At 43.7% G+C, this 23,527-nt stretch overlaps 1 protein-coding gene across 8 annotated transcripts in view; it reads left to right on the top strand.

Annotated features, from left to right (window-relative positions):
* The window catches only part of nrg2a (neuregulin 2a), an 88,747-nt gene that overhangs the window by 18,567 nt on the left and 46,653 nt on the right, over positions 1–23,527 (top strand). The window contains exon 1 of one of the 8 annotated variants that reach the window (XM_086012164.1): positions 13,424–13,685. The exons of the other annotated variants lie outside the window; for them this stretch is intronic. Within the exon in view, the coding sequence (XP_085868290.1) occupies positions 13,598–13,685 (88 nt within the window). The 5' untranslated portion in view covers positions 13,424–13,597. Of the gene's footprint in view, positions 1–13,423; positions 13,686–23,527 lie in introns of those variants that run through there. 8 annotated transcript variants of the gene reach the window in all.

Raw genomic sequence — 23,527 nt, forward strand, 5'->3', positions numbered from 1 at the left:
TTTGTTACACAAAAATGAAACGCAAGTGTCAGTTGTAAAAGTGCGTCGAAAGGCGATAGTGTGCACGATAGGAACTTCAGCACAACGCTCGGGAACAAAAGGAGCATGGGAAGGGCAACTGTGTTTGTGTGCAGCGTGACGAAGTGTTGAAAAGAGGGGCTGCCGGCACTCCTGCTATGGGCGCCTCCCGGTGTGTTTAAGGGACGTGTCCGGCCATGTTCATCGCACGTACACGCGCACGCACACAGTACATATTCCGAGAGGTTTGTTTCCTCAGGTATGCTGTAGGTGTGGATTGATGTGTGTCTTAACATGAAAAGACTTTAAACCGAATGGAATGGCTTGTTAGCTGCGCTTGGAGTCTCACCAAGAGGCAGCCATGTTTACCTCCTCTCGTGAGTTTTGGGAGGGGGGGGGGGGGGGGCGAGTGGGCTGTCCTGATTCTTTGAGACTTCTCCAGAGGGGTTGAGATGACACATGCGCTCACTACTCTAATGGAGAGTTGCCCAACATTGTGGTATGTGAAGAAGCGATCCCGCTGACTCATGGACAAATATCCGTAAACAACTTGACACGCTCATTTGTCATTAGTCTTTTTGCTTGACTAAAAGGACACCTGCTGTGAGTTACGTCGGGCGCAAAGTGTGACATCCCCGTCTTAAAAAAATGCCGAATGATTCAGGCGTCACAACTTACACATTCGGCTCTGTGCAGTAAAACAGCACAGGTGCATAAGACGCAGAATTTAAAAAAAAAAAAAAAAAAAAAAGAGAGATCTTTCTTCCCAATATTTTTTGTCTACGTAGCATTCGTAGCTCAGCTCACTACGACTCGACGCGTGCATTTGATCGTGTTTTGCAAGTGTGCCGTCGCTCTGTCCTTTCAGCCCGCGTCTTGTGCCCTTCCACCGGTGCTCGTTATTGTGTTGCTCTAATCAGGAGGGGACAGCACTGGCTGCAGGAGTGTATTTATCTTCCTGCACAAATAGGACCTCTTTCCGTCTGCTCCCTGCTCAGCTTGTTGTTGAAAGATAGTCAGCGGCGAAGAGCAAGCTTCACTACGGGCGTGTGCGCGCGAGCCAATGGGCGCGTGCGCGCGGGTGCACGGCTGAACCGAGATGTGGCCCAGCTGGCTCGGCCACAAGCGAGCTCGCCGTCGCCTCGCTTGCAGCGAATGCAGACGGAAAAAAAAAGGAAAAAGAGGAATATACCTCCCTTGATATTGATACCCTGAACTGTGTGTGTGTGTGTGGGGGGTGGGGGGGGTGGGTGGGTGTTCTACCCTAAATGCAAAGGCAGCATTCCTCACAGAGGTCTGTTGTACTTGTAAAAGCCAGTAAGATCAGCATTACAGCAAGTCCCTCAAGTGTAAGCTCCGTAGCCCCATTTCCGCTTCACCCCACCGCCCCCACCCCCACCCCGTCACATCACATCACATCTGTTGGGATGCGTACTTTTGCTTCGCATTGTCTAGGCATGTTTCTTTTCATTCCCCTTGTTGTCTCCATGACATTAGGCTCACGAGCGAGCAGGCGGTTATCATACTGCGAAAGTGGCCATGCGCCAGGGAAGGCACTGTGAGCGAGCCAGCATTACAAACAACACAAAGCATACCTTGAAAACTAGCGCAATGCTTGGTCTCTCCCCGTGCCCCCCTTCAAAATTCAACGACGCCTCTCACATAGAACTGTCAGGATGATTGCTAACCTCATCTTTGTCCGTGACAACATGGTTGAGTATATATTCATGGTTCAATATTGGCAAATTCACCTCGCGGTGGATTTTATATACACTACCGTTCAAAGGTTTGGGGTCGCCAAGAAATGTCCTTATTTTTGAAACGCCGTTTCTAGGATCGTCATCAGTTTCTCTGAAATTTCTCGCACGGCGTAGCCTTAATTTCCAAGAACAAGATTCACCATAATCACCAAAGTTGCTGAACCATAACAACAGTAGTTGTCCAGTAAATGGTGATTCAACAGGTACTTAACGCCCGTGTGACACAGGAATGGATTTGGTGGTCTTTGTTTACTGCGTTTCTTCCTGTTCTTTGTTGACGTCAGTGGCCAGTTGAATCATTTTGCAATAGTGTGATGTCTTTATTTACATAGCCGACGCCGTTAAAAGCCTCACCGTCTTTCCGACGCACCCTACAACGGAAACACGAGCCAGACTAGAATCGACTTTTCCAAAGTGTTCCATGTCGAGATAACTTTACTGCTTCATGGAACTTTGGGTGCTAGCTTGATGACCCATCTGCAGTCCCGGCTTCCCGTTAGCCTCCGTCTAGCTAGCCAAATGGCAGCCCGAGGCCACCGCGGCACAGTCAACAGGGGGGCCACTTATCAATCTCAGTCCATTCGAGTCAAAGTATGATCTAAGCGTACACACATGCGTAGCGGCCTGTTTTCCAGGAAAAGCCTTCTTCCACTGATGAAAAACAAACAAGCAGATAAGAGAGACTCTTGATAAGCTCACGCTCAGCCACAAGCAGGCAAAAAACAGAAATGCAAATGATTCTGACCGAGAAGCTGCTTTCACTCTGTGTGAACCTCCTCTCGGTGTCCTCACTGTGACATGTTTGTGCTGCTCTAAAAGCACATTCTGGAGATAAAGGACAAGTGCAGGGCGCAAAAGGAATTTGATTCGATGTGAAGAATGCAAAGCAAAAAGCGGACACACGTATGTTTTTCGAGGGGGTTGGGCTGCTCGCTGATAAGACGACAAAACCTTTGTGTCTTTTCTGCACGTTTTTGCAGCACAAAGTTGATTCTAATTATGCATGACAACAGTTTCAAATTCACCATTTAAGAATCGTACTGATTAGTTTCAATATTGGCTTTGAAGTCATACGCAGTGCATAGGAAAAAAAAAAAAAAAAAAAAGAGGATGTGTATTATATAATAAGGGCACGCCTATCAAGGGTTTAAAATGCATTATTAATTTGTTTGGTAGCAGAGAAGTTCACTGACTCACTTCACCGTTTAACAATTTAAACAGTTTATAAAACAGGGTGTCCCAAATAATTTCACATCATCAGGCCAAGTAAATAACTCAAGTTTTTCCATTTCATTCATCATGATCATTCATTTTCATTTTCTAAATGAATTATCTTGAATTATTTTAATACCCCCGAAACTTATTTCAAAACTTTAAGCATGCTACGGCATGTTTAACTTGACGTGTGCCGTGTCACAGGCGCTGCACATATTACTCTTATGAAATCAGTCCCAGTATAAACTTATGATGTTCAACACCTAAAATATTCAATTTCAGTGAGCTACAATTAGTAGTTTTTCAACGTAATTGCTTTTATGACGTCAGTTTTTTGGGGGACAATCTGTATAATCTATCGTCAATGTCTGGCGGAAAGTGAAACATCCAGTTTCCAAATTTGGTCAAAACAAACTTTTGTTCAGATTTCAGAAGAGAAATCTTTCAGAAAAACTATCAACTGGACAGACCGCTTTTAAGTATTTTGAGATTTTTTTGTTCAAATGTAAAAACAAATTCACCACTTGTGAGTACAAGGTACATTTTTATCACTGAAGCGTAAGCTTGAAGCGGAAGTCAACCCAAACATGTATTTTTTTCAAGAATATGTTCCCAGCAGGCCCACTAGTTGAAACACGGCATTCTGATTAATATTGCGTTTATGGAATATAAATTAAGTAGCAAAATGCACTCGTTTTTAGACATTTCTGAGGCGGCCATTTTGTCTTGTGTCGACTAAAAATGACATCACAACTGCTCACAGCGACCAATCACGGCTGACCTGTTTTCTGAATCTGAGCCGTGATTGGTCGTCGTGAGCAGTTGTGATGTCATTTTCAGTCGACAGAAGACAAAATGGCCGCCCCCGGGGATGGCTAAAAACGAGTGGATTAACACTTATTCCACAAACGCAATATTTATCAGAATGCTCTGTTTCAACTAGTGGGCTTGCATAGGATATATTCTTGAAAAAAAATGTTTGCGTTGATTTCCCCTTTAAGAGTAAAATGTAAAAAAAAATATATGCCTATGCATTGCTCAATGTTGTCAGTCTATTTTTGCTCGTCTCATTTGGAATACTAAGACCCCAGGGGCTTTGTTCTTTCAGAGGTTCCACAATATTTGGATCCAAGCTTTTTTTTTGCAATCCTGTTAACCTCCTAAACCACTGGTGGCATTTTGCACAAATTGCCTCCTTTGGTTTTACAACAGACGTGTGTGTGTGTGTGGGCGTGTTTGTGAGTGTAATGGGAAAAACACCGGTGTAACGCTGTGATACAGATGCAGCGTCCCTAAAAATGTCTTTTTTTTTTTTGCTTCGTTTGAGCCACACTCCGAGTGGAAAACAGGCCCACGTCCAACACATCAATGGCGCATGTGCTCCTTCTATTTACATGTGGATGCACCTGTGTGTTTGTACGCCCGCGTGGATGTGCGTGTTTGAGGGGCGTATGTTTGCGTTTGAGTATGACAGTGTATACTTTGTCGGCCCGGGGACACTTAGATTGAGTGTGTGTTGTTCTCTGTGATGAGAGTGCGCATATGTGTTTGCGTGAAGACCTGGTTCCATGTGGGTGTGTGTTTGATAAACTGTGAGAGCATGTGGGAGACTGTTTGTCTCTTCAGTCGGGGTGAGCGCGGGAGAGAAAGAGCAGAATGAGGAGGTGGACGCGATCCGCTTCCAACCTCTATCTTCAAGTCAATCTGCTCGCAGTCACACAAACCTCTTTATCGCTCCCTTCGACAGAAGAGAGGGAAACAAGCAGAGAGTGAGAGAGGGAGAGAGAGAGAGAGAGAGAGAGAGACGGGGTACTAAAAAAAATAAACATGTCATAAGTGGAAAAACACAGAGGGAAAAATGGAGAGGGATTCAATCCGGCAGCCTTAAGTAGATTGAGCGGATTTTCTTTCTCTAAGAGGATCACCAAAAGTCGTCAAAGTCGTGCCCAGATGGCTCTGCTCTTAATATTTGTGCAATTACAGTAAAGTGAGCATGTTTTCACCGGTCACTTCATTAGGTACCCCCGCTCAGTCCATTGAAGTGCCGGCCAGTGCAAGAGCTGTATGCAAAATTCCCAAAAGTGTTTCTGCAAACAGCTGCCACAATCAGGATTGTGGCATACAGCGCGAATGCCGATGAGTGTGACAATTTGTCCTCAATGCTACCGATTTTCATCTATGATGTCCGTATTAAATTCATATTAAGAATGAAAGCTGTTTTAGCCGAGTTTTTGCTAATGTCAGGTACCCTTACTTAGCTCCAGCTCAGGGACAAACTATTGTTCTCTATAGCAGGTGAAACCAACACATTTTTACGACATTTTTTTTTTATCAGAGATGCAAGTCAACTTTTGTAGATTTTTTTTTTTTTTTTTTTGTGCCCAATCCGAATCTGCCCTCGTTTTTTCTCTAGCACATCAGGTTTCCGTAATCATAATATAATAACAAGAATATAGTAATATATTTAGTAATATTCATGAATTAAGTGTTAGTTTCAGCAACGGGTGGATTTTTTTTCTGAAACGTCTCAGCTATAAATTACAACGCATCGTAAAAATCCGTATTGCGCAATCTTTTAGAGGTCAAACTTCAAAACAAAAAAATGGAAATAACTAGAAAAAAAACACATTTTGGAAATCAGCGTCAAAATGACAATTAGAGACACATAAAACCAATATTCAACACTTTATTTCTATCAATAGAGCATTAACATTTTTAAATGATCACTTCTACAACATTGCAAGGAAATCACAATGTCTCATCACCCATGAGCTATTTTTAGAACAAGCTTGCGGGCTCCTCCTGTGGTCCTTGGAGGAACAATGGGCACCATGTTGGTGACTCCTGCACCAGAGCAACAATATCATGGTTGACTTGCATGCATGTCATGTATTGGATTCCCGGTGTGCCTAATAATTTGGAATTGCTGTCAATGAACGGCCAATGATTTGCGCACCGAGTCGGCCACGAGGAAATCGCCTTGCTCTGCAAAATTGCTGCAAACGTTTGCACTCGCATGCTGCTTTTTTTGTATCACAAAAAATCCTGATCCGACAACCTGCTGGTCATAAAAAGAGGGAAGCAATAAATGTGGTATTTAGGCTGGGGCATGTCTCATTCCCTGTGTGCCTGAACATGCATACCGAGCAAAATGCAGATAGAATATCAATGTGACCTCCATGGCACACATTCACAATGCATTTGTGTGCGGCTTTAATGTACAGCGCAGATGATGAGAACGTTGATCGGGAAGAGTTCACATCTGGCGGTTGCGGGCTTGTCGAGGAACACGTAAATTCCCTCCCGTGCCCGATTGGCTGATGAGTTGCTATGCTCTTCTCTTGCTCCTCTCAGCCCCAATCAAAGCCATCGCGATATGAGTCAGCATCAGCAATCAGGCACACCGGGTACAATTTATCCGGCGAGTGTGTGTGTGTGTGTGTGGGGGGGGGGGGGGGGGGGGGGGGGGCTGCTCACAGTGAGGCGGGATAGTGGCTGGAAATCAGCGGGAGAATTTGGCAAAGTGGCTAAAGAACTCCGTTGTCATTTTCTCCGAGGCCTGCTCAGTGCTGACACCGGTAGCCCCTCCCCCCCCCCACCCCACCCCTACCCCTCCGACCCCTCCCCTGTGAGATGCTGCTGCAGTGTTTCCCAGCAGGCTTGGCACAATAGACTCCTAACAGGAGCGACACAGCGGCCGAGCTCTACTTTCTCTGTGCTGTGTCAACCTTTTCTTGTCCATCCTTTCTCATTTCGCCCTCCCCCCCTCCCCCCCCCCTGTTGTATCCTCACACGTTTTCTCCTCACTTTCTCACTCCGATCTTGTCTCACTCTCACCTCCCCCCCCCCCCCTCGTCTCCCTCATCCTCGCTCCGCCTCCATCCACATCTCACATGCTCCCGTTGCTACCCTTAAGACTGCGGTTGCCATGGTGACAGCAATGTGCTGCGCAAACGTCAAAGAGCCCCAATCCACCCAGGATGACTTCCTTGTTTTTTCGTTTTGTTTTTTTTTTCCACTTGCATTCCCCCTTTTTCATTTTCATTTGCTTGTTTGAAAACAAGGCTCAGGATGTCATCTTTCTGGTCTTTTTTTTTTTTTTTTTTCAATTTGTTTTTGGGGGATGGGGGGGGGGGGAATGTTGTCGGTGGCCCTGATCTCAGCTGTTGCCAAGCAGAGTTCACTGAGATTTGGATAGCCAGCTGACCTTGGCACCGCTGACCTTGACAAATGAGCCACTTCCTGAGGCCTCGACCTGTCACTACCATTCATTTCATTCATGTCATGCCCCTCCCGTCTTCAATGCCTCACATCTATTTGTCATTCATACTAAGGAGACATTTATACTAACTCGTGGAAAGCAACAAAACTGGCAGCATATGTGCTAAAAGATTTATGTTTTATGCCCTCCCCCTGGGCCGCACTTAGCACTTGTATAGCGCAGCTGGAGTAGCAGGTTTTTAAATCTTGTAATTCAGACAACCTGCATGTGCACGTTCGCACAACTCACTTTTTAAGAGATGGTCGGAATTGTGGATGTTTCTCTATTATCTTACGAAAGAGGAGACTTTTTAAGGTAGAAAAATGGCCCGCAGTGAGTTGACTTTAATGGATGCACTGTCTGCCTTTTCTCTTAGCTAGGGTGGGCTTCTGCCCCTGGTGTGAATCTTGCGAGAACAACATATAGTCGAAACAGAAACTGGATTTCCCGGTAAATTACACTGGGGAACAATTTAGAAAAAATGTGTTGAGTTAGATTGTTATCCTGATTAAAACAAAAATTGGCATGCTGATTCCAAATTTACAGTCTTTTTTTTTTTTTTTTTAAGAGGAATTAAGAGGATGAGTGCTGGGTTTTCTCTTAACCTTGTAACCATGAGCATACCGTTATAAATTCTATTTCATTTTGGTTTTTAATTTTCAAAACGTCTTCTTCCAAAAAATTTATTTTATATTTTGTCAGGATCCAATAGCTCAAAAGCGTGTCGTGATAGAGAAAAACTGAGATCACTTTTGGATTCTGCACCCAAAAATTAGTTAAGAACAGCTGTCAGACCTAACTCAACAAAAATTGTGTTCACCAGTGTTATCCTGGCTGTTGACCACCTTTTGCCTGCATCACATCTGATAGGCTCAGGGGCGGAGCCAGAACGTGGCTAATGGGTGGGGCCTGGAAAAATCAGGGCGGGCCTGAATATTTCTCTGACACATCGTACATCCAAATAAAATGACAAACCGAATAATATGAAATTCAGACCTTCCTTAGATAACCACAATTATGCCATTCTTAATATTCAATCAAATAAAAATTAAAAAACACACACAAATGAAACAGAAATTCAAAAATAATTTAATAGATAATTTGAAAGTTTTTTTTTTTTTTTCATGAATCTCACTGGGTGGGCAGTCTGTCAATCTGGGTGGGCCTGTGCCCACCCATAGCTTCGCCCCCGGATAGGCTCTAATTAGTTTCTCACAAAGTGAACTTTTATTGCTATGGTTTGTATTTTCAATGGCGTATAGGGTTGCGACCTGGAGCCTAGCCCAGCTGACTTTGGGTGGGTTATACCTTGGAATCGTAGCCAATCAGCCGCAGGGCATACATAGACAAACAACTCTACGCAAGCACGGGGACTCCATGCAAACTTTATGCAGGTGAGCTCGAGCCAAGATTCGAACCAAAACCTTTTGACTGTGAGGCCGACACGCTAGCCGTTATTCCACAGTGCTGCCCGGACTTTTTCCCATTATACGTCGTCATATTGCAGCCAAATGTGTAATCTGGATCACATCATGATACTTGCTTTGACATTCCAGCTCCTCACACGACACAGTCCGAGCATTTGGGATTTTTCTTTCCCGGAATTTGATCTTGCGATTTTTTTTTTTTTTTTTTTATTGGCTAAATAAGAAATACATTCGAACAAATGTATAACCGAATGCTGGTCGAAGAATGTTACTTTTAAGAATCACCTCCAGCCCCTTTACGAGCCGCGACCGAGTAGGATCTGCTTTGGGAAATGAAATGCAGCTAATAGAGTGCTTCTCCGAGGTCAAAGGTCACCTCCTCTCTCCTCTGCATTAGTCCTTGTTGATTCCTGTTTCTCTTAAAGCAGCCCCCAACACCCCTTCCTCCATTTGTCAAGAGCTAAGAGTTGAGACAACATGTTGTGCGTTAAAAGCAGGCCACTGCACACTGAACTTTACATCGCCCTGATACCCACATGCACTTTGTTGGCGAGAAGCTGACAGAACCTAAACAACATAGGCTAATGGCTGTTTAAAGTCATTATGTCTGCAAAGATAAACTTGTGAGGCTGTGAAAGGGCAGGAGGAGTGTTGCTACGCAGCATCGCAGTGATGATGTGCAGGTATGCCGCTGCTCAGCTCCATCACACCGCTGAGCTGTCTCTCCTTTTCTGGGAGGGATTAGGAGGCAAGCAGCGATGGGGCCTGGGAAGCATTTATGAGCGGGGGACACACATACAAAAGGAGCCGTGTCAGAACATATAGGGCTCAGGGTTTTTTTTTTTTTTTCTTTTTCACAAGTTGCTCTACAAGTCATGCCACTCCCACGCTGGCCCGCCGTACCCCTCCACCTCCAGACCCCCAGCCTAGGACGGCCCACGTCTGTTGAAAAACAGCAGATGCTCCAGCGCGGATGAGAAAAGATACGAATGCATCGGTAGAGTAGATTTGTGTATTGGTGTTGACTTATTTTTAATAGGGTGGAATACACAGGCAGCACGGCTGGAACACATTTGAGTTATATGCTGTCGTCTCAGTCCGACCACTAGGGGGCACTGTGTAAAAGGAGTACATACCGTAGATATGAGATGAAGAAGAATGTAGAGTCGTAAATGCCCTGCTACTACCTCTGTGTGGTAACTACAAATTAATAAATAAGCAAAACCTAAAAGTAGTTAAATACCACAAGTTAGGAAATAAAAGTGTAGTGGTTCTTTTATCATACCATCATTTTGAAACGGCTTACATGGCTCTAACCTGGACGGTATACAAAGTACACTCTAAAAACAGTTGGGTTCAAAATAACAAAATGTGGGGTCAAAAATGGACCGATCCGCAACCTGGGTCATTTTGACCCAACTTTCTTTGTTGTTTATGCAGAAAACTACCCAAAAAATGGATAGTTTTGTACAAAACAACCCACAAAAAAAATGGCCTGTTTTGTACAAAACAATGCAAAAAAGTGAGTGAAATTGATCCAATTTGTGTATCGGTCCAATTTGGACCCAAAATTGTGTTATTTCTAACTGTTTTTAGAGTGTACATCAAGAGTGGTATCGGTGTAGTAGTATCAGAGCAAGTCAGCATAGTATCGGTGCCTCCCTCACAAGTCGTGTCTAGCCTACATGCTTCTGCTTTTTCTTGTGCTCTAAAATGCCTGCACAAACTATTATCTGACCTTTCAATATTGATTGATTGTTTTATCCTACATTTTCCTCTTCCCCCCTCCGTTTAACGGCGCGTCTTTTTTTTTTTTCTCTCTCCCCAATTTTGTCACACTGCCAAGTGGCACGCAATAAATGTCACACACATATGCGTTTATATCCTCAAACGCTACAAAATAGTTTGTTTCCAGCTGAGCAGCAGCCCAGAAGGTTCGCAAATAGTTTGGCGGCAAGCCTCGTTTTTGAAATGCACACCATCCCAGAGGTTCACGTCTCCTTGAGTCGCTCCCGCGGAAAGCATCCCGTCGGAGCGGCTGCCGACAAATTCCACATTTCACAAGCTTGCATGTTTTGAGGATGTGTCTGATGGCGGCCGTCCGTTCCTCAACACAGACAACTGGCCGCGTTTAGTCCGAACGGCCGCGCCGTCGTCTTGATATCCTCATTTCCTCCGCGCTGACGTCACTAATACTCACATTTCTGACACGTCCCTAAACCGCATGCCCACCCACGTGCACACGGGCCGAGCGAGCGTCCCATCTCGTAGAATGCAGGAGGAAGTGAGTGTTGATATTGGAGGAGGAGTGGGGGGGGGGGGTCATCGGGGAGGGGGATTATGTTTAGGGTGACGGCTCTCTCCGCACTGTAGCCCCCTGCCAGGATTTGCTTACCTCTGCTGACAGATTAGATCATCCGCAACAGCCACAAGGAGAAGAGAGAAGAGAGCAAAGAGCAATTAGGTCTAGGGAAGCACCACGTCGGAGCAGACTGGCGTGTCAAAACCTGGCCACACGTTGACCTTTCGTACTTGTCCTGCGTCGCAGATGAGGCGTGCGTTGCTGAGCGAGCGCGTTGACCTGTTGAGACATGACCCCTTAGATGCCCCTTACAAAGCACGCACGCCGCCGCCTCCTCCTCCTCCCGAGACACGTCAAGAATTCTCCCTGGGATGCACTCAGACAAAACCTGGGAGAGCCCCGCGGATGACTCATCCACCCGTTTTTTGTTGTTGTTTTTGTTTTGACTTTCAATGACCAGGTTTCATTGAGAGTTGCATGATTCTTCGCTTCATTCAGAAACGGCCTTAGATAAGCGGTTCCGTCGACCCCTGATCCTTCTCCGCAGCTTAAAATGTTCAGGGCGCACAATTTGGGACATTAGAAACGAAGATAAAGGGATGAAGCACCTTTTATATGTTCATTACGCGACACGAGATATACTGTCGTTTTGACTTTAATTCATTTGTATAGTTATTGAAAGACAATGTCATATTTCAACGGACCAATTCGGGTTAGGATAACTAACTGTGGCATGTCATGCTCAATACAGAACAGACCTCAGCCAAGGTTTAACCTGTAACAAAAGTGATTTATATTTTTGCGTCCATATGTTGGCTGGACGGATTCCGTTTTGCAAATGATGACATAAGATGACAGGAATGTACGCTCTAAAAACAGTTGGGTTAAAAATAACACAAATTGGGTCAATTCGACCCACTTTCTCGCATTGTTTTGAACAAAACTACCAATTTTTGGGGTTGTTTTCTGCCAAAACAACCATGAAAGTTGGGTCAAATTGCCCCAAGTTGTGGTTGGGTCCATTTTTGAGCCAAAATTGCGTTACTTTTAACCCAACTGTTTTGAGAGTGTAACATTCGGAAAAATGAAAAGCGGAACGAGTTGTGACACAAATGTCAATAAAAGAGCAACAATTTCAAGCATGACATGATGAGTTCTACCTCGGCACACGTGTGACTCCCCCACAAATTCTGATGGAGGTGGTACAGTTTTTACATATGGCCAACATATACAGAAAAAAAAAGCTACTTTTAGAGATCCCCCCCCCCCCCCCAAAAAAAACCAGCGTTATTGAAACAACGTTCCGAATGTTGTGCTCTCTTACTGGCCTTCACCTCAGTCAAGTTCTTGCGTCTCTGTCCTAACATTTTCCCTCTTGCCTCGCTTTGCTCCTTGCTAGCCTATACATAGGCGAGACCTTCGGGGTTGAAAACGCTTTTGCAGGAGGGGGTCCTGTCTAATATTACTCGCCGTTTTCAACGATACGATCTTGTTTAATGAATCTGGATTCTTTCCTCCGCGTGGGTATCGGTGACACCTGGCTCTAACGTGGACTGCGAGGGAGACGTGCATCCACGGGCGTGTTGCGACTCGCCTGCAGCCAAGTGGGAGTGGGGGTGGAGTTGGGAGGGGGCAAAGTGTGTGTGTGTGTGGGGGGGGGGGGGTCGCGGTTTCTGACAGACAAGAAAGGAGGCAAAAGATGATTTTGTGTAATTCTGCAAGAAGCAGTCTGTCGCTGATTGGGATCTGACTTTTGGCACCTCACTATACGCCGAGCCCGGCCCCCCCCACACACACACACACACACACCATCAACTGCACCCCCCACCTTGTCTCTCCCTCACACGTATCTACCGAATCTGAGCGCGTCAAATAGGACCCAGATGTGAAGTGGCTTGTGACCCTGACTACAAATTGGCAAGGGCAGACCGTCATAACACACACACACGCACTGAAAGCACCCCCCCCCCCCACCTCCTCACCTCCCTGCCCCATCCGCTTGAGTTATCTGGGTGGGGTCAGCAGTGCAAAGAGGGTGTCTCGATCTCACTTGGGCACGGGTCATTACTAAAGAGAGAACATGGTAGTCGAGGAAACCCGTTTTTTTTTTCTTGTAGTATGGTCCACATGGAACTTTTCCCGGGGGGGGGGGGGGGGGGAGACACGGGGAACTCTTGATGCTCATTTATGGCTGCAGGGCCTGGAAGAGCGCCGCTTATCTATAAGATCCAGTCAGGGAAGAGTTGATTGCCTCAAAGCGATGGGAAATGACTTCCTCTGCCTCCTCCCTTCTTCCGTATTCTCTCACTTTTCTTAGGCCGTCCCCACCTTTTCTCTCCCTATTTTTTTCTCCTTCCTCCCTCCTTCCTCACTCCCACTCTGCCCCCTCTCTCTCTCTCTCTCTCTCTCGCTCGTCCTGCTGTGAGGAGTAGGTGGTTCCTTGCTGTACTTGATTGGTGCGAGTCTATATAGGAGGAGAGACGCTCTAACTGCTCTCAGAGTCTGCGGGTGCCCTCTTGCCACACGTTCCCCCCACAGGACTACCTACTTTTGACCAATTCTTCTTTTCTTTTGGGGCTCTTTTCACCGAGAGGATTTACTTGATTGTGACAGCATGACGGAGACTAAGAGGAAAGATAAGAAAGGGAGGAGGAAGGGCGGTAAGAAAGGGCAAAAGGAGAAGGAGGGCGATCCCACTCAAGGTAAGATGAAATTCAAGGTGCACGATAATTTTCATATTTGCATGGTGAGTGTGAGGGACGGGGGGTGGGGGGGGGTGGGGGGGAATCAAAAAGGAAGTTTGCGTCGCTGAAGTATCGCCCTCGGCTTGTCAAAGCTTGCAGCCGGGTTGTCACATGGATGTGTGTCCTAACGTGGACAGCGTGTAGAGACACATCTGGTTTGGCGGCAGGCTGGAGTTGTGCGGAGGTCGGACGGCGTGATTTGTGTACTTCGCCGCTTTGTCTCAGCCGTGCAGAATGGCTTGAATCGGTCCAAAAAGTTCATTTGCGATTTCATATGCGAACGGCCCTGTTTCATTGTGAAGACGGTGCGGTAGCGCTGTCTGTTTGACATTTTCGCTCTGGAAGTATTTGTGGAACACAAGGCAGCACCACAGCTTGGGAGACTTTTGGAGAGGGTTAATAATTTATCGGCTTCTTCAGTGGGTTTTGGATGTCAGTGATGACGAGTCACTGTACATAGGTGCGTCTTTATTTTTTTATTTTTTTATTTTTGCTTCCACGTCAGAGTATTACGAGAGAAGCTTCCCGGCCGCAAGTGTGGCAAATGTGCTTGCTCACTGGTAGTTGCGTGCAAGCTGCGGCATGTCACGAGAGATTGACCTCGGGTCATGGGGAAGCCCATCCCCTGTTTCAGCGAAGTCGCTTTGAATGGGACGTTGTTCGGCTTTTACTGTCATCATTTCGGGTTTCGTGTTCTTTTATCTTCGTTGTATCCACCGTTAGAATATCCGTTTTGTAACGTGCAATTCCACACTGTGATAGTGATCTAGAAACCTTGGAGTGCTTACGGAATATTTAGGGGGGGGGGGGGGGGCATCTTCATTCGTCAACAAGCGCCGCAGCAGATCTAATCAAGTGGCGTGGACATGACATACAACAGAACATATCGTAGTTTGCGACTTTGCATGCTTTAGTGCCGTTTCCCCACCTTTAATCCAAGGCACTGATTTTAAATAAGAAAAATCGGACGGAACGCCATCAAACCAAAAATGTCCCCAAATTCTGAGTTCATTTGAAAATTGTCTCGATTTTAAATGTTCGGTGTGAAATCTGGGCCTATTTAACAAAAAGCTTACAGAGTGGAAGGAAGTCTTAGCTTACTGTATTTTATGAATGGCAACAGGTGGATACAGGTTGACTGTACCTCCGGCCAACTAATGGAAGCACTTTTAATCGTTCTGCCTGTCACTATACTTTACTGGCATAGATAGATGAACAAAAATATAGGCGTAATTAGTAAATAAAAGTTTTGTGGCAAATTAGGTAGACCTGATCTCTCACGGCGCCCTGGTCGGAAATCACTGTTTCAGTGCAACTGTCAGTCATGGATATGATGCCAGCAAATAAAGTAGTGTGTCATTTTCTGATTTGATCGGCCCAGAGCTTTTGCATCCGTTTTTGAAATATGACATCCAAGCACAAGGTACAATGCAGCAATGCCAATTTATCGGTTTCTTTTTTTGTGGTTGCTATTTTTTGAACAAAAGTCAACTTTTGCTCGAGTGGCCGGTGTAGTGTTTATCTTTGCAGCGCGCTTTGAGGCTGTGAAATGCGTCATACGATATGAAAAGATGGGGAATCTCTTAACGCTCTGTAATAAGTAAGTTGCCTCCTTGTAATTATTCATGATTAAGCGTCACTCTGCCGAGAGCAATAAAACATGTTCAAAAGAGGTGATGATGACACCTATATATATATATATATATATATATATATATATATATATATATATATATATATATATATATATGAGCTGTACTGTCAGTATCCTCCCAATGTTGTTTTAAAACTGGAAATCCTTCTTCCAACGCAGGAGTGCTTTGGGATATGAGTTTAATTTGTTCCGTGACAATGCTTGTATCCCAAATTGTAATTCCCCATTGAAATCAATAGAGATGTCATTTATCCATTCCATACACCCCCCCAAAACCAAAAAAAAAAAACAACAACAAAAAAACAAGAATGCTTGGCAATGTGTTTTTACATATGAAAAATGAAACTATAATATTTAACTTTTTAAAAACATACACTAGTAACACAAATACATTGAATTGAAACATGGCATCATGGCTAATTAATCATGATTGTGAAGCGTTTTCCATTGTGCGGGCCTCGGCCACCTGGGGCAGTATAACCCGAGACGTACGGGTATACACGGAGACGATCACAACTCTTCAGTAAGATGCAGTATATACATTACGCAATTATACAATACATATACGCCAGGGAGTATTGTCATACTGCCTGTCTCCAAGTGCTGCACCACTGTCGGTGTTCAAATATCCTCTGCCTCAAGCAAAGCAAAAAATTTGCCAAATGACGGCTTGCAGTTTACTCGTATCTCAAGGCACCACTGTGCTGATATGCGATACCCTTCAATCTGCTCGATTAGAAAAAAAAAATGAACCGAAAAAAAGTACCAGTCGTTCAATCAATTTGACTTTGAATATTTTTCTATTTTTTTTCCTTCCTACCCTCACAAAATGCTGCCTTGTTTTAATCGATGGCACGTGGTCCAGTATGTGCTCGCATGTTCGCGTCCTTTTGTGTCTAAGAAGTGTCAAATTTAATTGTATATAATCTGACCAATGAGTGGCCTGTCAATCAAGAATATGACAGCCTCATCCCCTCGTCTTCATCTTTCCTCTTAACTTCACACGTTTTTGAAAGGATGTCATTTTCCTAGCAGGTGTTTCAGTGCACTATGTTACCAAAGAGAACTTGGGCTGCGCTGAAAAGAAAAGGAAAAAAGGGGAGCAACATTAATATAACTGCAAAATAATTGCAATACTGTGTGAATAAAGTTGTAATTTTAATGAGTTAATCCCACATGAGGAAATGCAATAGTCTCTTCAGATATTCCATCGATCAACTTTATTTATAGAGCACAGACAAAGACATGGAGTAAAAATTAGACATACAAAAACAAAGACAGTAAAAACAATAATTTGAAAAAAAAACAACCAAAAAACACTGTCAACATTCAGGTAGGATAATATCTTTAAATATTTGTTTAAAATGTTTATACCACCCCACAAACGAGACTTCGGTTTATTCTGTTTCAACTTATTTCTCGTCAGACAACTGCAACTTTTCGATCTTAATAGTAGCATTTTATTTCCCTTGATATCACGACTTTTGTTAATCTTGGAAAGCTATCACTATATCCCTGTACATTTTTTTAAATTTGTTTTTAGACCTTTTTTCTTGTAAATCCTTTTCCTCTAAATATGTCATTATTCCGATATCGAGTTGCTTTATTCTTAAATTGACAATGTATTAATATTACAACTCTCTAAATCATGACATTTTCCAATTACATTGTCCCTCCTCTTTTCAGGAATATTTGTAATATTTAGCAGCGAGGCTCTAAGAGCGGTTGAGCATGATTTGGGGCATTTTCCAGCAGCAATGTAACATGGGGATTTTCTTTCAAGATGGAATATGCATGTGTGCGTGCGTGTGCGTGTGCGTGTGCGTGCGTGTGCGTGTGCGTGCGTGCGTGTGCGTAGCGGCTGAAAGCTGACACTCTCATGAGAACGCTAACAAAGCTGCCAAAAACTTAAGTTCTTATCGAAGAAGAAAAGACACCCGAGGGGGCATAAAAACCGGGCAACTTTGTTCTCATTCTTCCGTTGAACTGGATTGAATCCGTTGAAAAAAAAAAAAAAAAACCGAGGTGTTTGTCAGCTTGCGGAACGCCTCGCGTCTAGTGTGACCGGCCTAAATAAATATGCATCTACTAGCGTCGTAAATTGTAGTGACCATCTTGGGTCGGGACAAAGCACGTTTGTATCCGGTGCGGTAGCTCTTTGTGTGCGTGCACACACGAGCTGCTAATAATTGGTTAAGGAGGTGAAGAGCTTCCTTCATTGTGTGCCAGATCTCTTCTTATCATGTTCAAACACCTACCTGGCATTTTAAGATCTTAAATGGAAGCTACTGCACTTAGTCAGAAACAACAACAACAAAAAAAAAAGTGCCCGTAATCAGAGGAGCTGGCGACATCTCAAACAGTTCGGCAAAGTTGGTGCGGACGTGCGAAACGGAAAGCTGATCAAAAACAACACCTTCGAGCCGCTTTTTTTTTTTTTGTCATCACTAAGCTACAAATGCGGCAGTAATGTGCCTATAAAACACCTTAATGCGTGCTGAGTGGGGACTGTTTATTTTGTGAAAGCGACGCTCAAAACATGCCTACGCGCAATTGAGTCGGAACTATTTTAAATGGACTGTACTTAATAGTTACAACATTAGACATTACCAAAATTGAATCAAAACTAGCATGAGAGATAATAAAATACGTCACAAGAACAGCATCACTGACAGTGACCATTGATATATATATATATATATATGTATATATATATATATATATATGTATATATATATATATATATATAGTATACTTTTTTTTTCTACACAAATGCAGCTTGTGTATTAAATGGCAGTTGTACTGTATTAGGTCACAACTGCGTCTAATAAAGTGGCTCCTGTTTTTTCACATCTTTTTCCATCACTAAGTGAATATTTTGTCCCCCCCCCCCCCCCCCCGTCTCTTCTCTATTACTACTTTTATGGATGGAAAAGATGGATGCCACGTGATAAAACAAGTATGTTGTATTCTACTCGTAATTGGATGGCTGTTGACCGATGTCCAAAGGTGCTTGAGTGAGCTCATCTTGAATCACGATGCGGCACTTATAAATCTCAAAGCTATTTTTTTTTTTTCCCGTGTTATTAAAATTGGCTTCATAAATTCCGAACGTCACGCATTTCATTGCTGCATCAAGCAAGATTGTTGCTAAAGATGAGGTCCCTTCGCTAATCTTCAAATGTTAGCCAATGTCAGGAGAATAATCCTCCTTATTCAGCGTTTTTTTTTTTTTTTTTCCTTTGTGCTTTTTGTGGCACAATTGCCGCATTCAACTTAGCCGTGTTCCGAAATAGTGCGTGCGCTTCCTGAACACAAGTCATTAACATGAGCTGCAACACAAAGCGGGCCTTGCTGTCGGTCCAAAACAGCCATGTCACTTTAATCGTCACTTTTAGAAAGCAGATTCGTGTGGATAATACATACTGTCAACGTGAACAGTCCAGGGTGTAGATTCTCTTTCGCCCAAAGCCAGCTACGATAAGATAAAAAAATGAAGAAGTTTTTCCCCTCAAATTTCCTACTCAAATGGTCAAATTGTACTGATTCTATGTGGTGGATAAAGTAAAGTTGCATACAGATGACTTACTTGGTCCATAACTAATAGCATGAACTTTGTTTAAACCCGCAGAATATCTCAAGAGTATGTGATTGTTGAGTCCCATTTTAACTGTTTTATATAGTTTTAATTTTGACAAACCATACAATTTGGATCAATAACTCTCACCGAGCAGTTCTATTCTAAAAGTTGTGTGACATCAAGGTGCTGTAGCTAATCTGCCAATTAAAGTAACCCCGACCCCCCTCCCACCACCACACGACCGGCAGATTCTCCTACAGCATTTTCATTCTTAGTCACATAGAAAAAAAGTGGACGGTTGTCCGTCCGTCAGAAAACAGCGTCCAGCCCCACTCAACCATTATGTGTACCCCAGAGTGCATTCGGACCCACGCGGCAAAAAAAGGGCTACCCAAAAGTAAAAAGTATGGCTCACATATTCCGGGATGCTTTACAACAGGAATACTGTACAATAAAATGCATATTAAACTGAAACGAGCAAGAAGCTACACGCAATGTCCAACTTCCAGTTTGACTATACATTCTGACGACAGCCGCGCTCAACAGGATAAGAAGCCTACAAAGTAGATGAATGGATAAAAGGAGGGATTAGGGATAATGATAGTGTAAAAGATTGTGTCATATTTGTGCGCAGGAACCTGTTGCCAGAGGAATCTGCAAGGATGCACTGCAATGGATAGAAAACGGACGTGTTCCGGGCGTTGCATGATTTTATTAGGCTTTTTTTTTTTTCTTTTTTTTTTTTTTTTAGACTAAATTGTTGCAACAAGCACACGCGCATTCCTTCATAAACTATGCGGACTGAAATGGCACGTTTCCATGTCATTGTTGTGTTGAGTCATATAATTATCTACAGAAGCGTTAGCTGTGTTCTTCAAGGGTGTCTCTTCAATCATGTTGTCCTTCATTAGACAGCAAACTAGTTGAAATTGAATCAACAGCTCCTCTGCCGGTTGCTAGGGTTGAAAGGATTAAACGAATAACCCCAAATTTCTGCCTCAAATGCTGACAGGCATACTGCGGATGCACGCACCGCTCCGTGCGGAAGTGGAGTGGCGTATTGGCCGGTAGCTAAATCACCACAACTAGTTAGGATGTTGCGTAATGTCCCCGCGAGGTCAATGGCTTCATTGAACGAACAGCAAGAAATGAAATAAACACATAATGCGTTCATACATGAGATGCTAACTTCAGCCAACTACACTCTTATTCGCCGACGCGCACGTCACTTACCAGACTGTTAAAGCTGCACACATTCATAGTCACAGATACTACAGTGTAGAGCGCGAGGATGACAATTCGAGTGGACCAAAACAAAAAAAAATATCAGACCTCATATGCACATTTTGTAATGCTATGGTTATTTAATAATTCAACCAAATGTGTTTTTAATCCGATTAATCGATAGGATGAGACACTGATGATTGCACGGACCCAACAGCAATTTTAAAGATCATTGATGATTTCCACATTCATCCAATAAGGCCGGTACAATGTTTTTGTCTTTGCTTGAAAAATAGTCCAGTTGTATGAACACACTGTGCAACAAAGTCTACCAAAATAAGTTAGCATCGGAGAAAGCGCTCTGATGATGACTAATGAACAGTCGGCGGGAGAAAGAAACCATGTGCTGTTATTATAAAAAAAAAAAAAAAAAAAGTAGCATTATCGCTAAGGCTTTGAGTCATATCTAAACGATGCACGGGCTAATTATCTGGTGAAAGCAGTTTCCTTACTCGCGGTTGAGAAATGATCTTTTAGAACAGATGTTACAGTACACTGACCGGTCTTCAGTCTGAACACCATCGGCCCAATGCAGAGGTCGTTTCTGGAGCTGTCTCATCGAGCAATTTGTCTCTGGACAGCATGTAGTGAAGTGACATAACACCGGAATAATCTGGGATACTTTGTCCAGAAGTTGGAGAGGGGGGGGGGGGGGGGTTTACAAATGCATGCCTCAGATTCCTCCCCTAAGCTCCTGGAAGTCAATGAGAAATGTCGGCTCAATCACATGAGCGATTGTTAATTCATCAAACGACTTTGTTCTTGCAGTCGGTGCCGTCGCGCTGACTTTTCCAACCGTTGCGCCCCGCGAGCTGTGAGCCGCCGACATGCCACGCAGGCCTGGTCCCTCCGTTGGTTTTTTTGCCTTTTTATTGTCCCCCGTCTGCAGCTGCCCCTCCACTTCAAAAAGCAGACAATCGGGCGGGCGCTTGCAGAGGCCCCGAATTTATCATTTGCTGCCTGACACTTTTTTTTTTTTTTTTTCCACAGGTGTCACGCAAAAAAAACAAAACAAAAAACGAGACAACCGTTTGAGAAATGACCTCACGGGCAACAAAAAAAGGGGACTTTATGTGAGCGCGGTTGACTCGCGGCGCACTTCATGTGTGTCCGGCAAACGTCTCCTGCGTGATGGTTTCCTCATCAGGCGACCCACAGAGGAGCATCCACTGTATATCACGCCGTGCGTGCGCTGCCAGAGGGTTCGCGGATGTCATGTTGCGGAGATGAAAGAGCCTCGAAGATAGACGTGAATATGAATCTCGGCGGAGAACTGTTGAACATCTGCGTCGAGGAGGTAGAGCGAATTGACGGCGCCCTGCGTCTTCATTACGTTTGTGCACAGTGCGCTCCTTCTTTCACATCTGGCTGACCGATAAGTGTTTCTGTAACTCTTCTAGGCGAAGAGAAAACTTGTTTAATTTACTTGGCAAGGACAGACCTGTGTTGAAGTACTAAACATTTTTTTTTTTTTTTTTTTTTATGGAGCAACTTCATTCCTGCTGTTCTCTCTGCTGATGACAGGATGACAAGCTTTCCTCAGGCACCGCGTTGGGCCAAGTCTGGCAAAGTGAAGCGTGTAAAGCCATAAAAGGCGGACGTTGTTTACGTATAGTCTATTGCGCGCAGGCGGCTAAGATATCGCAAATAGTCACATTTGGAGATTTGAGTTCAATTCAAAGTTTTCCTGGCAAACCGCATTCAGAAGTAAAGGCCGCTTGATGAAAATGCGTGATGAAGTCTCTTGTCAAACACGGCGCATGTTTTGAGTATTCATGAATGCGGGTTCTTTTTGGACATCACATCCAATACAGCCTATTACGGCTGTGAAAATGCAAAAAATATATATATATATGTTTAATGGGAAACATCTGGGCATGGGAAATTCTGCATCTGCATTGATAAACCGTAGCACCTGACAATTGCGTATGCACCGTCTTCCTAATTAATAAGCGTACTGTATGTTGTTTTGCTCGTTTTCCTAACACCTCAGTACAATTTCAATGTAATAACATTTTCATGATCAATAATTATATTGGCATCTGTAAGAGTGTTGACTCTATGTTCTCCTATCATATTTGGGATTCGTCCGACAAATGATGCGCTGTTCTCAAAGTGTCATCCACTGAGCTTTGAGGAAGTGAATGCTACTCAATGCTAATGCTTTTTCAAGGCAACAAACTTTGATAACAGTTTTAAATTGGGCAATGTGTATCCTTTCTAATAATTGTCTTCCAGAATTCCTGATTGGCTCTACCAACATCGGTTCTTAATAGGGTTAAGGTCAGGGATTATCGGTGGTCACATTATATTTTTTTTCTCCCATGGTACCCATAGTAGCAAAAGCTTCAGTGGTAGTTTTTTTCTGAGCATGTAATTACGCGTTATCTCGTATGATAATTATTTTTACTGCGGAAGCCACAGTTCGGGATCATTTTGACACCTTCAGGCACAGTAAATGAGCCTTCCATTTCACTTCCTATCACCCTAGCCCAAAACATAAATCTGCCACACCCTTGGGCAAGTTGCAACCTTTTCGGAACAATGGTGGCAATGAACAACCGTCACAAAACCCAGACGTTGAAAGACAAATTGCATTTTTTTTTTTTTTGTTGATGAAGTTGTTTCTAAAACGAGTCTTTGTGGATTTGTGAGCTTACTGAAGAGGTTTCTCCTCGTGAGCATTAGTCAGGGGTGGCCGAAATACCGCTCTGTGACTGCAATCCGAGGGGATCCTGCATCAAAAGGTTCGTGGGACTCCAGAGACGGACGCAGCTTCAAATACCTGCTTGCTGCTCATCAGTGACTTTTTAAGAGCCCGTTCTCATAATATGATGCATTTGCCAGACAAAAACTCAGACAGACAGAAATTCCTTTGCAACCAACCAGTTTGCTCTTTGATTCACCCCTTTTTTTTTTTTTTAAAACAGATTGTTTTCTTTCAATGTCCACTCTTTACATAGGTTCTGCAAGACATCGGACTCCCTTAATCATGTCCAACAAACTATAACATTCCTTTTAATCAGGCTCATCTGAGATTGATATCAGTGATCAAGAGAATCAAAGGCAAATTTTTATTTCTTTTAAATGCCATCTGCATAATAATTTGGAACACAGTCTATATAGCACTGTGACTTATACGGGGAGCTCTTAAATGTTGAATTCATTACTTGAGATCCATTTCTTTGTGATATCCAGTCCAACAAAGAGTCATCCGCCTTATTTCAGCACTCAATCTTCCCAAATGCCATAAATACCAATCGGCTCGCAGACAAAAAACAC

The sequence above is a fragment of the Filicampus tigris genome, chromosome 17 (assembly GCF_054856515.1).
Source record: "Filicampus tigris isolate MCC_2025a chromosome 17, RoL_Ftig_1.0, whole genome shotgun sequence".
NCBI classification, from domain to species: Eukaryota; Metazoa; Chordata; class Actinopteri; order Syngnathiformes; family Syngnathidae; genus Filicampus; species Filicampus tigris.